The sequence below is a fragment of the Scyliorhinus torazame genome, chromosome 8, assembly GCF_047496885.1.
Source record: "Scyliorhinus torazame isolate Kashiwa2021f chromosome 8, sScyTor2.1, whole genome shotgun sequence".
Classification (NCBI taxonomy): Eukaryota; Metazoa; Chordata; class Chondrichthyes; order Carcharhiniformes; family Scyliorhinidae; genus Scyliorhinus; species Scyliorhinus torazame.
Genome location: NC_092714.1, coordinates 85222544 through 85235845, shown reverse-complemented (window position 1 = coordinate 85235845; position 13302 = coordinate 85222544). Strand labels below are relative to the sequence as shown.

At 42.2% G+C, this 13302-nt stretch overlaps 1 protein-coding gene across 1 annotated transcript in view; it reads left to right on the top strand.

Annotated features, from left to right (window-relative positions):
• Positions 1 to 13302, top strand: part of nsun3 (NOP2/Sun RNA methyltransferase 3) — a 56627-nt gene that overhangs the window by 17073 nt on the left and 26252 nt on the right. The window contains exon 3 of the mRNA XM_072513913.1: positions 2687 to 3030. Coding sequence (XP_072370014.1) covers positions 2687 to 3030 — 344 coding nt within the window. The remainder of the gene's footprint in view (positions 1 to 2686; positions 3031 to 13302) is intronic.

Genomic DNA, 13302 nt, shown 5'->3' with positions numbered 1-13302 from the left:
TATGGAAAGAACAAGACAAAATATGGGATTAATAGAGAAACATTAATAACAAAACACAACTTCTAAAAAGCTTTAATTTTTAAAATCTATAACATTTGCTTCTGATGAAATGCAATGCGACTCCACGTTCATGAAATTAATCTTTTGGGACTAGAGAGTTATGATTATAACTAAATCACCCATTCTGTACTAATTCCATCAGCGAAGACTACAACAGTGCACCCTGGTAGTAGCTTCAAGATTCCTGTGTTAAATCATGCATATGTATGTATGTATATATAATACAGATTTTTGATCATCATGAAATTATGGTTTGTGTCCAATATCCACCAATTTGAAGAATATTTGATGGTGTGGCTGGAGACTGTAATTGTGTAAGCATCCACAGTAATTGATACTCAATACTCAGTGCTTGATTCTGCTGGAAATAGATTATCAAAAAGCTACAGTGGGCGAGGAGAACAAACAGGAACTGTTGGTAAAATTATTTTGTAGAGCTTTATCGTTAAAAGCCTTATGACTGAAGTACTGTATAATTATTACTATTTGTAGTTGTGCAATATGAATATGTATGTGCAAAGAAATAAGTGTATGGTACTTTATGATATGGTTTTCCAAGCTTGTTATATTGTAACCCAGTGATTACATACATAGTTACCAAATTACTAAGAAAAATGACATTATAGACATTGTATCAATAGTTGTTGTTTTCTTTTGTCTTTTATATATTTCGAAATATTGCATTTCTAGAAAAAGATAAAGTAAAGTTTTCAGATTAGGATGCCAGCTTTTGAATCTTTACAAAAATCAGATTTTAAATTCTATGTTATTAATGTTACATTTTACAGTTGCATATTGCACTTTATAATATAATAAGAATTATTATTGTCACAAGTAGGCTTACATTAACACTGCAATTACGTTACTGTGAAAATCCCCTTGTCGCGACACTCCGGCGCCTGTTCGGGTGCACAGAGGGAGAATTCAGAATGCCCAATTCACCTAACAAGCACGTCTTTCAGGACTTGTGGGAGGAAACCGGAGCACCCGGAAGAAACCCACGCAGACACGTGTAAAACGTGCCAACACCGCATAGACAGTGACCCAAGCGGGATTCGAACCTGGGACTCTGCTGCTGTGAAGCAACAGTGCTAACCACCGTGCTACCGTGTCTCCCGTATAACAGAGGGGTACAGTAAGAAGGAAGAGTGGTTTGATGCAAATAGAAGTTATAGTTACAATCAACCTCTCCATGAGAATTGACACTGCTGTTGTAAGGTTGCAATTGTTGAGAGAAAAAAATAATAAAATATACAATTTCATACATTGTTCACAGCCCTGAAGCATGAGCTTGCTTCACTTAGTAGAACAGTTGCTTATGGGGAAGAAATTGGATCTCTGCTTCTCCAATAACACCTCTCTACATGACTTCAACTCCTGGTATGAGTGTGTGCCCAATGGTGGCTTAATCACATCTGTGAATTTCTAAGCACTAATTCCTGACCCTTTTCCCAGGAAGGAGGAAGGTCAGCAGAATCTCTAGGAATGAGACTGCTCCAAAATTGTAAGCTTGAAATTCCTAATTTTTCATGGCAGAGTTAATAATCAGGCAACTAAACCAAGTAGCTTTGCAATTCTTTGATGATTGACGAGACATTCTGGGTCCTGGAAGACTCATTGGAGGACAGGATACCTGTCAATGAGAGTATAATTCTTGGCTCCAGGTGATCTTGCAAGGCAGTGTCCAAATGAATGGACATTGTAGCAGAGTGCTCGCAGTTCTATGCATGGGTAGGCTGCATCTTTTTATTTGGTTATTCTTCAGCAGGAGCCCTGTACCCACTTTGCCCCCCCCCCCCCCCCCCCCCCCCAAGAAATGGCTGTGCTAACCAATTAAGTTCTTTGTACTCTGATAATTTGGTTGTATATTTAAGAAGAGACAATATTTGGGCAAATAGAAACTATGTTGTTGTCTAAATTACTAGGATTGGACACCATAAAATGTTATTGATCTGATTTTTATTTAAGATTGCCAGCAACTAAATTCAAGCATAATTCTTTTGTTATCAGCTCACCAGAGAATTAGGCTGTTCCAACAAGTACCTGTTCCAAATTGCACCTAGTGCAGTACAGCAGCAGGGGGGGGGGGGGAGGGGGCGGCACGGTGGCACAGTGGTTAGCACTGCTGCCTCACAGCGCCAGGGACCCGGGTTCAATACCAGCCTCGGGTGAATGTGGAGTTTGTACTTTCTCGTGTCTGTGGGTTTCCTCCAAAGATGTGCAGGTTAAGTGGATTGGCCATGATAAGTTGCCCCTTGGTGTCCAAATATGTGTAGGTTAGGTGAAAGGGTTATAGGAATAGGGCGGGAAAGTGGGCTTGGGTGGTGTACTCTTTCAGAGGGTCGATGCAGACTCGATGGGCCGAAAGGCCTCCTGTTGCACTGTGTGGATTCTATGATACTATTCTATGAACAGTAATTAATCTCATGGAAAAAGCATAATCTTTATCTTGTGGTAATCATGATCAAATTATAAAAGTACTGGATACACACATCAGTAATTTATTTTGCCGCAGAGATTTTAGGTGAAAGTTCAAGATTTCTGCTTCTCCAGTAACCCCCCCCCAAGGAAGTGCTGAAACAGTTTAAAGTTTACTGATTTTTGATTTTGTTTGCTTGTCTTTCAGAGAAGTGCTCCTGCTTCCTTCCAGCCAACAGTACGCTGTTCTTGTGAACAAGTTTAGTCAATGTGTGACATTTGAACAGTATCTTCAATCTCTGGGCTACTCCAATTTTCTACCAGATGTGTTACCTTTCTCCCAGTATTCTTTACGATGTTACATCAGCAATATCCAGTGCCCGTTCCCCAGACTGCGACATCACACTGAAAGGTTGAAGGAGTATTACCTTCTGAATGCAGCCTCTTTGTTCCCTATCCTTGCATTGGATGTACAAGATGGAGAGTGTGTGCTAGATATGTGTGCTGCTCCTGGAGGGAAATCTGTGGCAATATTGCAATATGCTACACCAGGTAATCTTTGTTTTGTGTCCTTCCCAAAGCTCAAAGACTATGCTTTTACTTTTCAGAATTTACATTCTTGCAGTTTGCTGAAGGTTGATGTCATATCAAGATTATTAACCTTTTTCCCACGCCTGTACTGCAATTGTCACCATTCGTATTGTGTTTCTCTTGGGCTTTCCATCTGTTGTTCATGTTCTATTTTTGTGGTATTGTGCATCATGTTTCAGTAAATGAGAAACGGTTTCTAAAATGAGTAAAACAATATGTCATGGGGCAGAATTTTATCCAGAAAGTGGACCTGACTGACCTGAAATGCATGTTGACAACGTGCTGGCTGGCTGTTGGGGCGTCCTCCTTGATTTTCCAGGTGGCAGCTCATGATGGGTTTTGGGATTGTTGTCTTGTGAAGGATGGCCACCCTCCCCCTAGAGCTGCTGGCCCAATGGTGGGTTGGCAACTCCAGCAGCGTGTAACCAGGCTGAAGAAACAATTATAAAAATAAACATACAATTATACCAATGAAAAGGAATCCCCTCCGAGGTTGTTACTTGAACCTTGAGGGGGGGAGGCTGCCTTCCTTACCTGCACCTCTCTCTGAATAAAAAAATCTTGCTTACCTGGTAAAATGGCCATTAATGGGCAATCGGAATAATTAAATTTGTTCCCCATCTCCTTGTGGCAGGAAGCCTGCCAGAAGCCAGCCCCGCCATCAGTCAAAGTCTCCCAACGGTAGGATGATTTCCCAGCCCACAACCTCGCCAGCATGGCCCTGCCTGTTGTGATCCAGTAACATTCTCCTGATTGTAAATTGGGATTCAGGTATGAGACAATCACTAATGAATGGGCTCCCATCACTTGGAGTTTTGGATTGCGTGTGATATAACTGCAACCAAGGTGCCCAAGTGCTGCATCATTGTAAATTTTCTTACAAATGTACTTTACTGATAGGAGAGTTGTCACTCCTGAAATGCTTTCTCCTAACATTGAAAAAGGAACTGGTTGTGCATATACTTGCATGCATGTGCACTCCTCCCTATTGCTGAGCTGAGTACAAGTTTCAGCCAGGAATGGTATCTTAAAATAACATCCTCATTGTACATGAAATTGGTCAATTATTGTGTAGGCATGAATAATAAGTGAGAAACAAAAACTCTGAAGCTTGAGCGAAGCAAGCAATCTCTAGGAATGTTAGTTGGTCTCATTGGATGATTGGTTATGCTGCTTTGCTGGGATGAAACCACTCTATATGCTTGGAAAACTTTCACCAAGAACTGCCAGTTGACATGAGTAGTTTATTTGCTTGTTTCTGAGGAGCAAGTCATTGAAATGGGCTGGAATTAGATTTTTTGAGATCCGCATGCACTGGGTAAAAATTCAATGATAACACATCATTGTGAAAAACCTTTTCTAATACACTCAATCTGACGGGGTTAACCAGTTAATGTACAGAGACTTTGGAGCAGAATCATAAATAATCATGCAATTAAACTAATAAAGTTCAAAGGATCATAAGGGTAAAACAATTAGAAATTGTCAAAGGAAGCAACAGCGAGTTTAAGCTGACTCGGCAACAGAACATGTTTGAATAAAAGCAATGCCTATTTAAGTGAACATAAGTGAACCTCTGTGAGAAATGTTGCTATTAACTTTAGACAACTTTTAACAGTTGAAAACTCTTGTCTGTAAACTTCTCTTCCAGCATGACCATTGTGGTTATATCCATATATATTACATATGAATTCAGATTTAAATTCTTTGTAATCTAAAAGAATTGTGACTTCAAATAAAAAGTTAGATTACCTAAAGATCTAGTCGAGGTACTAGCTTGGATTAAGTGGCAAGTAAGTGTTGTGAGCGTGTGCCCGCTACAGTGGATTTAGGATCTGTGTAACAGAGTAAGCAACAGTGTGTCACTTCAATTAATCTGATCAAAAAATCCTTGGTAAGGCATCCAGAGTCTAAATCAGGAAGTGCAAGTTAGAATATCTAAAATCATGTACATGAAGCAAAGTAGAGAGGAAAAATGAGATGATGAAAGTGAGTAAAAAGTCAAGGGAAATGAAAACGGAAATTTTTTATTTTAAACTTTTTTTAAAGCCTCCAGCAACAATTCAGTTCTGAAAGAATAAGATATGATACCACTTGTAAAGCAAATTTTCCATGCCAGAGAGGTGTTTGATAGTAATTAAATCACTCCTAAAAATTCACTTGCATTTGAATTGACACACCGTAACTTTCCTGGCATGTTTGGGTGGATACCTAATCAGTAAGAACTGCAATTTCATGACCTCCACATATGTGAAAGCCGAAACTCTTAAGGTGCCATTGTAGAGACGTTTCTGTTCATCTGGGTTTTTAACTGTGCATTTGCACACACTGGAAGTTGCTGTCTGTTTTCCTCTTCAATAGTGGCGAGCACAGATAACTTCACCTGAGTAGATGGATGGCCCTTTATTTAATGTCTCAGCTGAAGGCCGGCATCTCCGACACGAGTGTCAGTCTTGATTTTTGTGCTCAAACACAGGGGTGGGTTTGTGAATCTTATGACTCCGAGGCTAGTTTGCTTATAGCTGAGCCACAATTGACAATACTGCTAAAGAATTGAGCGATTGATTGATACAGTGGAACATTTGCATCCACCTCTAGGATCTAAGTTCAGTATTTGACAACACTGCCTATTGGGTATAATTTTACAACAGAAAAATGTCCATAATATTTTATACATTGGGAATTTGACTTCAACTAAGAGGGTGGTGAGTCTCGGTAGTACATTATGACACTTCCCTACAGTTAAGAAATGAATATTTGCTTCCTTCTATCTATGCTAGTTCAGGAGAGGCATAGATGAAGGATTAGGAAGGGAAAGGTACATGGCAGGACAGCAAACAAGAGGAAATCCTTAATGAAATGTATCCAACCATCTACCCTATCAACTAAATATATTGCACAGTTATAGCACCGTCGCACATTTTAGATGTACAGATATCTGGTTTTGACAAAATGTGGAATAATTGTGTACGTGAGCAAATGTGTGTTTGTTTATGTTTGTTTATGTTTCGTCTCGCTTATTCAGTGCAATCAAAACCATCTACGGTCCACCTCACTGAGAGCCAAAAACAGAGACGCGCTCATCAAACCAGAGAGGGAGTCAATGCTCGCTGGCTAGAGCACTTTGAAGATCTCAACCAAAGACAGCTTTCGACACAAATTCCCTCAACATCAACACGCTACCCGCCACCTTCTCAGCGCACTCCCAACTCATTGTGAGGTCGAAACGGCCATCTGACAGCTGAACAACAAAGCCTTTGGTGCAGATGGAATTCCTGCAGAAGTGTTAAAATGCGATGGAGAGGCACTCTTAAGAATCCACAGCTTCATCATCCTTGTCATGAAGGAAGAGAGCATGCCGGACGCCTTAATTGACCATCTTCAAGAAAGGAGACAGATCTGACTGCAGAAATGACAGAGGGATTTCTCTACTCTCCACCATGAGAAAGCTCATCACGAGAATATTCCTCAACCACTCCTAGTGGTTGAAGGTCTCCTCCCGGAGTCTCAGTGCGGTTTCTGTCCATCAAGCAACTCAATGGACATGATCTTCAGTGCGAAACTATCCAGAAAAGTGCAGGGAGCAGCATCCAACCTCTGCACATGGCCTTCTTCGATCTCGCAAAGACCTTCGACTCAGTCAATCGTGAGAGATTGTGAACATCCTCCTCAAATTTAGCTGCCCGTAGAAATTCATCACCATTCTCTGCCTCCTCCACGATGACGTGCAAGCCGTGATTGTCACCAACAGAACCATCACAGACCCAATATGTGTGCAAACTGGGGTCAAACAGGGCTGCATCATTGCACCAATGCTCTTCTCCATCTTCCTCGCAGCAACACTCTACCATGTCACCCCGCAGCTCCCCCCTGGAGTGGAAATAACCTATTTGGCAAGCGGAAAACTGTTCAACCTCCAATACTTCCAGGCCAGAACCAAGACCACCCAACCTCTGTCATTGAGCTGCAGTATGCAGACGACGCCTGTGTGTGCTCAGGATCAGAGGCTGAGCTACAAACCATTGTTGACGCATTCACCGAGGCATATGAGAGAATATAATGCCACACAATACTGCCCCCGACCATCAAGATCCATGGTGAGAGGGCAACACGGTGGTCCAGTGGTTAGCACTGCTGCCTCACGACGCCGAGGACCCTGTTTCGATCTTGGCCCTGGATCACTGTCCATGTGAAGTTTGCACATTTTCCCCGTGCCTGCGTGAGTCTCACCCCCACAACCCAACGGATGTGTAGGGTAGGTGGATTGGCCCTGCTAAATTGCTCCTTAATTGGAATTTCTTTTTTAAAAAGATCCACAGTGAGCCTTGAGACAATGTGGATCATTTCCCATACCTCGGCGGCCTCAACTCTGTTCGAGCAGACATTGATGACAAAACCCAGCATTGACTCCAATATGCCAGTACAGTTTCCGGATGCCTGAGGAACAGCGTGTTCGAAGACCGAGACCTCAAAACCAAGCTCATGGTCTACAGAGCAATAGTGGCCGCCATCCTCCTGTATGCATCAGAAACATGGACAATGCACAGCACGACACCTCAAAAATCCTGGAGCGAGATCACCTCTGCAAAATCTCGCAAATCCACTCGCAGGAAAGGCGTACCAACGTGAGCTTCCCCTTGCAGACCAATATCCCCAGCATTGAGGCATTGGCCACGCTCGACCAGCTGCGATGGGCGGGTCACATTGCCCGCATGCCCGATCCAAGACTTCTGAGACAAGTGCCCTACTCCAAGTTCCGCAATGGCAAGGGACCACTAGGAGGGCAGAGGAAACACTACAAGGAGACTGAAAGCCTCCCTAAATAAATACAACAGCCCAATCGCCACGTGGGAGTCGCTTGCCTTAGAACGCGCAAACTGGAGAAAAAGCATCCACGTGGGTGTCAATCACCGTGAGCATCGTAGGGTGGAGCATGCGGAGACCAAGTGTAAACAGCGGAAGGAGAGTACAGAATCCAGAGCGCCCTACCCACCCACCCACCTCATCAAATACCACCTGCAAAACCTGTGGCAGAGACTGCGGATCCAGGATTGGACTATTCAACCACCGCCGAACCCATCTCCCCGGAGTGGAAGCAAATCAACTTGGAACCCCAGTGAATATAGGCCTAGTTGACCCAATCTCTACTCGTACAACAATCTTGCCACTCCAGGAATCAGTCTGGTGAACCTTTGCTGCACTCCCTCTATGCCAAGTACATTGTTTTTTAGGCAAGGAGACCAAAACTGCACACCAAAACTGTACAACTGCAGCAAGGCATCCTTGCTCCTGTACTCGAGTCCCATTGCAATGAAGGCCAATCTACCATTTGCCTTTTTAACCACTTGATGCACCTGCATGCTTGCTTGCAGGGATTGATGTACAAGGGCACCCAGGGTCCTTTGTACATCAACATTTCCTAGTCTATCACCTTTTAATAATTCTCTGCCATTCTGTTTTTCTGACTGAAGAAGTGAATAACTTCATACTTAGCAATGTTATACTGCATCTGCCATGTATTTGTGCACTCACTCAACTTGTTTAAATCATCATGAAGCCTTTCAACATCCTTCTCACCACTCACATTCATAATTTTAAAAAAAATTATTCAACATCCTCTTCACCACTCACATTCCCATCAAGTACAGCACTGAAGAAGACCATTCAACACAATGTGTTTGTGTTGGACTTTCTCTCTAAGAGAAATTCCACTAATACTACTCTCTCGCTCTTTCCCAGTAACACTGCATTTTTCTTTTTCTTCAGATGCTTCTTCAATTCCTTTTTGAAAGCCATGAGTGAATCTGTCTCAAATGCATTCAGGCAGTGCGTTCCTGATATTTGCCACTTGCTGGCTAAAGGTTTTCCCTCATGTTCCCTGTGGGTTCTTTTGTTCACTTCAGGTGTCTCCAGTTCTCAACCCTTCTGCCAACTGCAGCGTTTTTTCTCGCTCTAACCTGTATAGACCCCGTGTGATTTTTGAACAGCTCTTATCAAATCTTCTCTAAGTCTTCTCTAATAAATACTTTCCTTGATTTTTGCTAGAATCTTTTTAATATGTATTAGTTTTTCATTGAAAAGGAATACTTCCCCCGAGTGTCAGATATTTTCTACTTGAGCAACTAGTTTTAATTAACATATTCAAATTTAGAATCCATTTGGATTGCATCATTAATTTTCTGACATCCCCTGTAGGTGTGACTGAACTTCAGATTTTCCGAGGTAGAATGCGTCACAGATGTTTTTGAACTTTCTACCAGATTTGATAGCCACAGTCTAGGTTGCACGTGGTGTTAACTAGGTGAGGGGAGCTTTAAGGATCGAATAGTAAAATGTGTTTATTTAATGAAGTGTAATATATACTTAAACTGGTGATGTGCAGCACGTTTTTACTGAATTCAAATATATTTTCTCACTTGACCAGGCTTCGTGATGATCTTGCCTATTTTAAAATGTTACGGTTTCCTTTTCTGATTGCTATAGTAGAAGCAAATAGGTGTTGCCGTAGACTTCTTGTGTATTTTCTTCTCAGCATTTTTGTTCTTTTTTTTCTGAACAGTTCTACCCCGGAACTTAAACTTCCTAGCACCCTGGCAGGGATTGTTATCTTGGGCACTGATCAGCAATTTCAATTACTTTGTAGTTCTACATCATTCCTGGTCCCATCAACCTTTACAATTAAAATGCTATAACTTGCTCATGTATTATACAGTCTAGCAATTATTTCCTATTAATCACTACTCAATAGACTTGCAATGATTATGTTTCATAATTTATTCTTCACTCTTCCAGCACATGCTGTTGCTATCAGCAAAAAGGTAGGAATTTAAAGTCAAATTAAATGCTCTGTACGGAAAACTACACGGTGTAAAATCTAATGGATTCCATGAGAGTGATATCAAGGCAAGAATTTCATTTTAGAATTCAGGTGACGAATGAGCCACTAGGACTTTGCATCTGCCGTTCATCAAAGCATTCCAAGTTTTCATATTTTGTGATCGTTACCAAGCGACCAGAATTCTCAATTTACTTTAGAATAATAAGGGTTAATCATGTTTGTTTTCACCATCCAAGAGGAAGTTACTTTAAATCTTTCGTAGAGAAGAATTGGACTCCTTATTCAGCTCTGTCTTTGAACAATCTTAAACAAACCTATCATCTAAAGTTCCAATAAGGGCATGAGAATATCTGTTAAGTACAAATAAAAAGGAAACTGGGAAAGAGGTCTTTTTTGGAGGGTGTATATGACAAAACACAATTTTCTTTACCCGTCAGTCTGGCCTCAATAAAAGTCGAGATGGATTTGCAGGTACAGCATTAGTTATTTTATTTGACTTGCAAGCCTGACTCAGTTCACAGCGGTACAAAACACATCTTGCTTTCTGTACCTCCGGAATCAAGTGAGTCTGTAGGACAAAGGAATCTCTACTGATACACGCAAATGGCATCAAGTTTCACATACACGATTCCCATAGGTCATCCTATACCCCTCTTGACTTGGCCATACATCCTAATTGGCTCACTTCCAATCCCTTCCTCTGGCCCCCTATTACCCAGCATCCTTTTCCCCTCCGTAGCCTCCTCCTCCTTGCTTTGCCATGCGTTCTGAAATCCTTTATCTGTGAACTCACCAGGATGAGACTGGCCCATCTCTACATTACAGTAACTAATATCTCTAAAACAATTATTTTATATCACATTCGTCATATATATCAAGGCAGAGAACAAATGCTCAAAGGTTCATGATACCTACTGGCAAATTAAAGACACATTTTAAAAGTCCCTCCCCTGAGGTTGGATTTGAGGGAAATTATTTTTCCAAATCACGTGTTGTTGACTCCTGGGTAGGGGTGGACTGGGAGAGTAGAAGGAGCTTCCTGTTGTTAAAAATAAACTGCTTTTTAAAAACAGTGTAGCCAACTTGTTGGGGTAACATTCACACCAATTTGAAATTGTTAATTCGCCAATATAGATAGTATCAAATATTTGAATTGAAAGATTGCTGGAATTATTGAGGTGCTCTTTAATAGCCAGAGATGCTGGTGGAAAGCCCATCTTAGAAACACTTTGGAACCTTTAAGACCAAAAGCTATATGTAATACAGCAAAGCAATCCATCAACGAATAGGTCAGATCGAAGCTCTGCAGTCCCGCCATATCCAGGAACGAATGGTGTGGAGTATTAAACAACTAACCTGAGGAGGCGGCTTAATAAATATTTCCTTCCTTGATGAAGGAGTCAACAAGGCTGAAGCATTTGCAACCAAAGGCAATGTAGATGATTCATCTCGGCTCCCTAAGGTCCCCGTCATTATTCCAGCCTTCAGTCAAATTGATTCACTCCACGTGATATCAAGAAACACCTAAAGGCACTTCAATATGGTAATGGGCCTTTGCTACATTATGGCAGTAGTACCGAAGACCTGTGCTCCAGTACAGCTGCGATGCTAGCATTCACTTGGCAATGTGGAAAATTGTCCTGTCCACAAAAAGCAGGACGAATCCAACCTGGCCAATTATCTCGCCCCATCAGCCTACTCTCAATCATTAGGAATGTGATGGAATGTGTTGTTAGCCTGCTGCCTTGACACTCGAATTGGGTTCCACCAGGCCACTCAATTCCTGACTCATTACAGACATGATCCAAACATGGACAGAAATGCTGAACTTAAGGTGAGGTGAGAGTGACTGCCTTTGACATCAAGGCTGTATTTAACGGAGTGTGGCATGGAGTAGCTCAGCAAAACAGAAATCAATGGGAATCATGGTGCTTTAGGCAGAACCATCTTCAGCTACTTGGTCTTCAGGTCATTGAAAGGGGCAACACAGGTGGAGAAGGTAGTCAAGAAGGCATACGGCATGCTTGCCTTCATTGGCCGGGGCATTGAATATAAGAATTGGCAAGTCATGTTGCAGCTGTATAGAACCTTAGTTAGGCCACACTTGGAGTATAGTGTTCAATTCTGGTCGCCACACTACCAGAAGGATGTGGAGGCTTTAGAGAGGGTGCAGAAGAGATTTACCGGAAGTTGCCTGGTATGGAGGGCATTAGCTATGAGGAACGGTTGAATAAACTTGGTTTGTTCTCACTGGAACGAAGGAGGTTGAGGGGAGACCTGATAGAGATCTACAAAATTATGAGGGGCATAGACAGAGTGGATAGTCAGAGGCTTTTCCCCAGGGTAGAGGGGTCAATTACTAGGGGGCATAGGTTTAAGGTGCGAGGGGCAAGTTTAGAGTAGATGTACGAGGCAAGTTTTTTTTACACAGAGGGTAGTGGGTGCCTGGAACTCGCTACCGGAGGAGGTGGTGGAAGCAGGGACGATAGTGCCATTTAAGGGGCATCTTGACAAATACATGAATAGGATGGGAATAGAGGGATACGGACCCAGGAAGTGTAGAAGATTGTAGTTTAGTCGGGCAGCATGGTCGGCACGGGCTTGGAGGGCCGAAGGGCCTGTTCCTGTGCTGTACATTTCTTTGTTCTTTGTACTTCAACAAGGACATTCCTTCCATCATAAAGTCAGAAGTGTTGATGTTTGCTGATGAATTGTTTGCTTCTCCTAAGATATGTCCATATGCCGCAAGACCATACAGACTAATAAATGACAGGTAATATTCCTAGCATCTAGCATGGTACCAAACAATAGCAATCTCCCCAATAAGAGAGAATTTAACTTTCACCCCTTGACATTCAATGGTGATAAGCATCACTGAATTCCCCCACTCTCAACATCCTGGGGGAATGACCAAAAATTGAACTGGACCAAGCATACATATGGTTACAAGAGCAGGTCAGAGACTTGAAATTGTGTGGCAAGTAGCTCCACATCTTAATCCAAAAAGCCTGTCCATCATTGTGTGCCATCTACAAAAATGCACTGAAGCAACTCACCAAGATTTCTTCAGCAGCACCTTCTAAACCCACAAGCTTTGCCATCTAGAAAGATATGGGTAGCTGATGCAGGCAGACACCACCGCCTATAACTTCGCTTCCAAGCCACACGTCATCCTTGTTTGGAATTATATCTGTTCCTGCTTAGTGCCGCTGGGTCAAGATCCTAGAGCCCGCTTCCCAACAGTGCCAGGCTGTACCGGCACCACATGGAATGCAACGACTCAAGAAGAAACTTCACCACTACCTTTTCAACGGCAGTTAGGGGTGGGCAATAAATGTTGGCCTATCAGTGACACCCACATCTTGTGAAAGAATAAATGGTGCTGCATAACATTC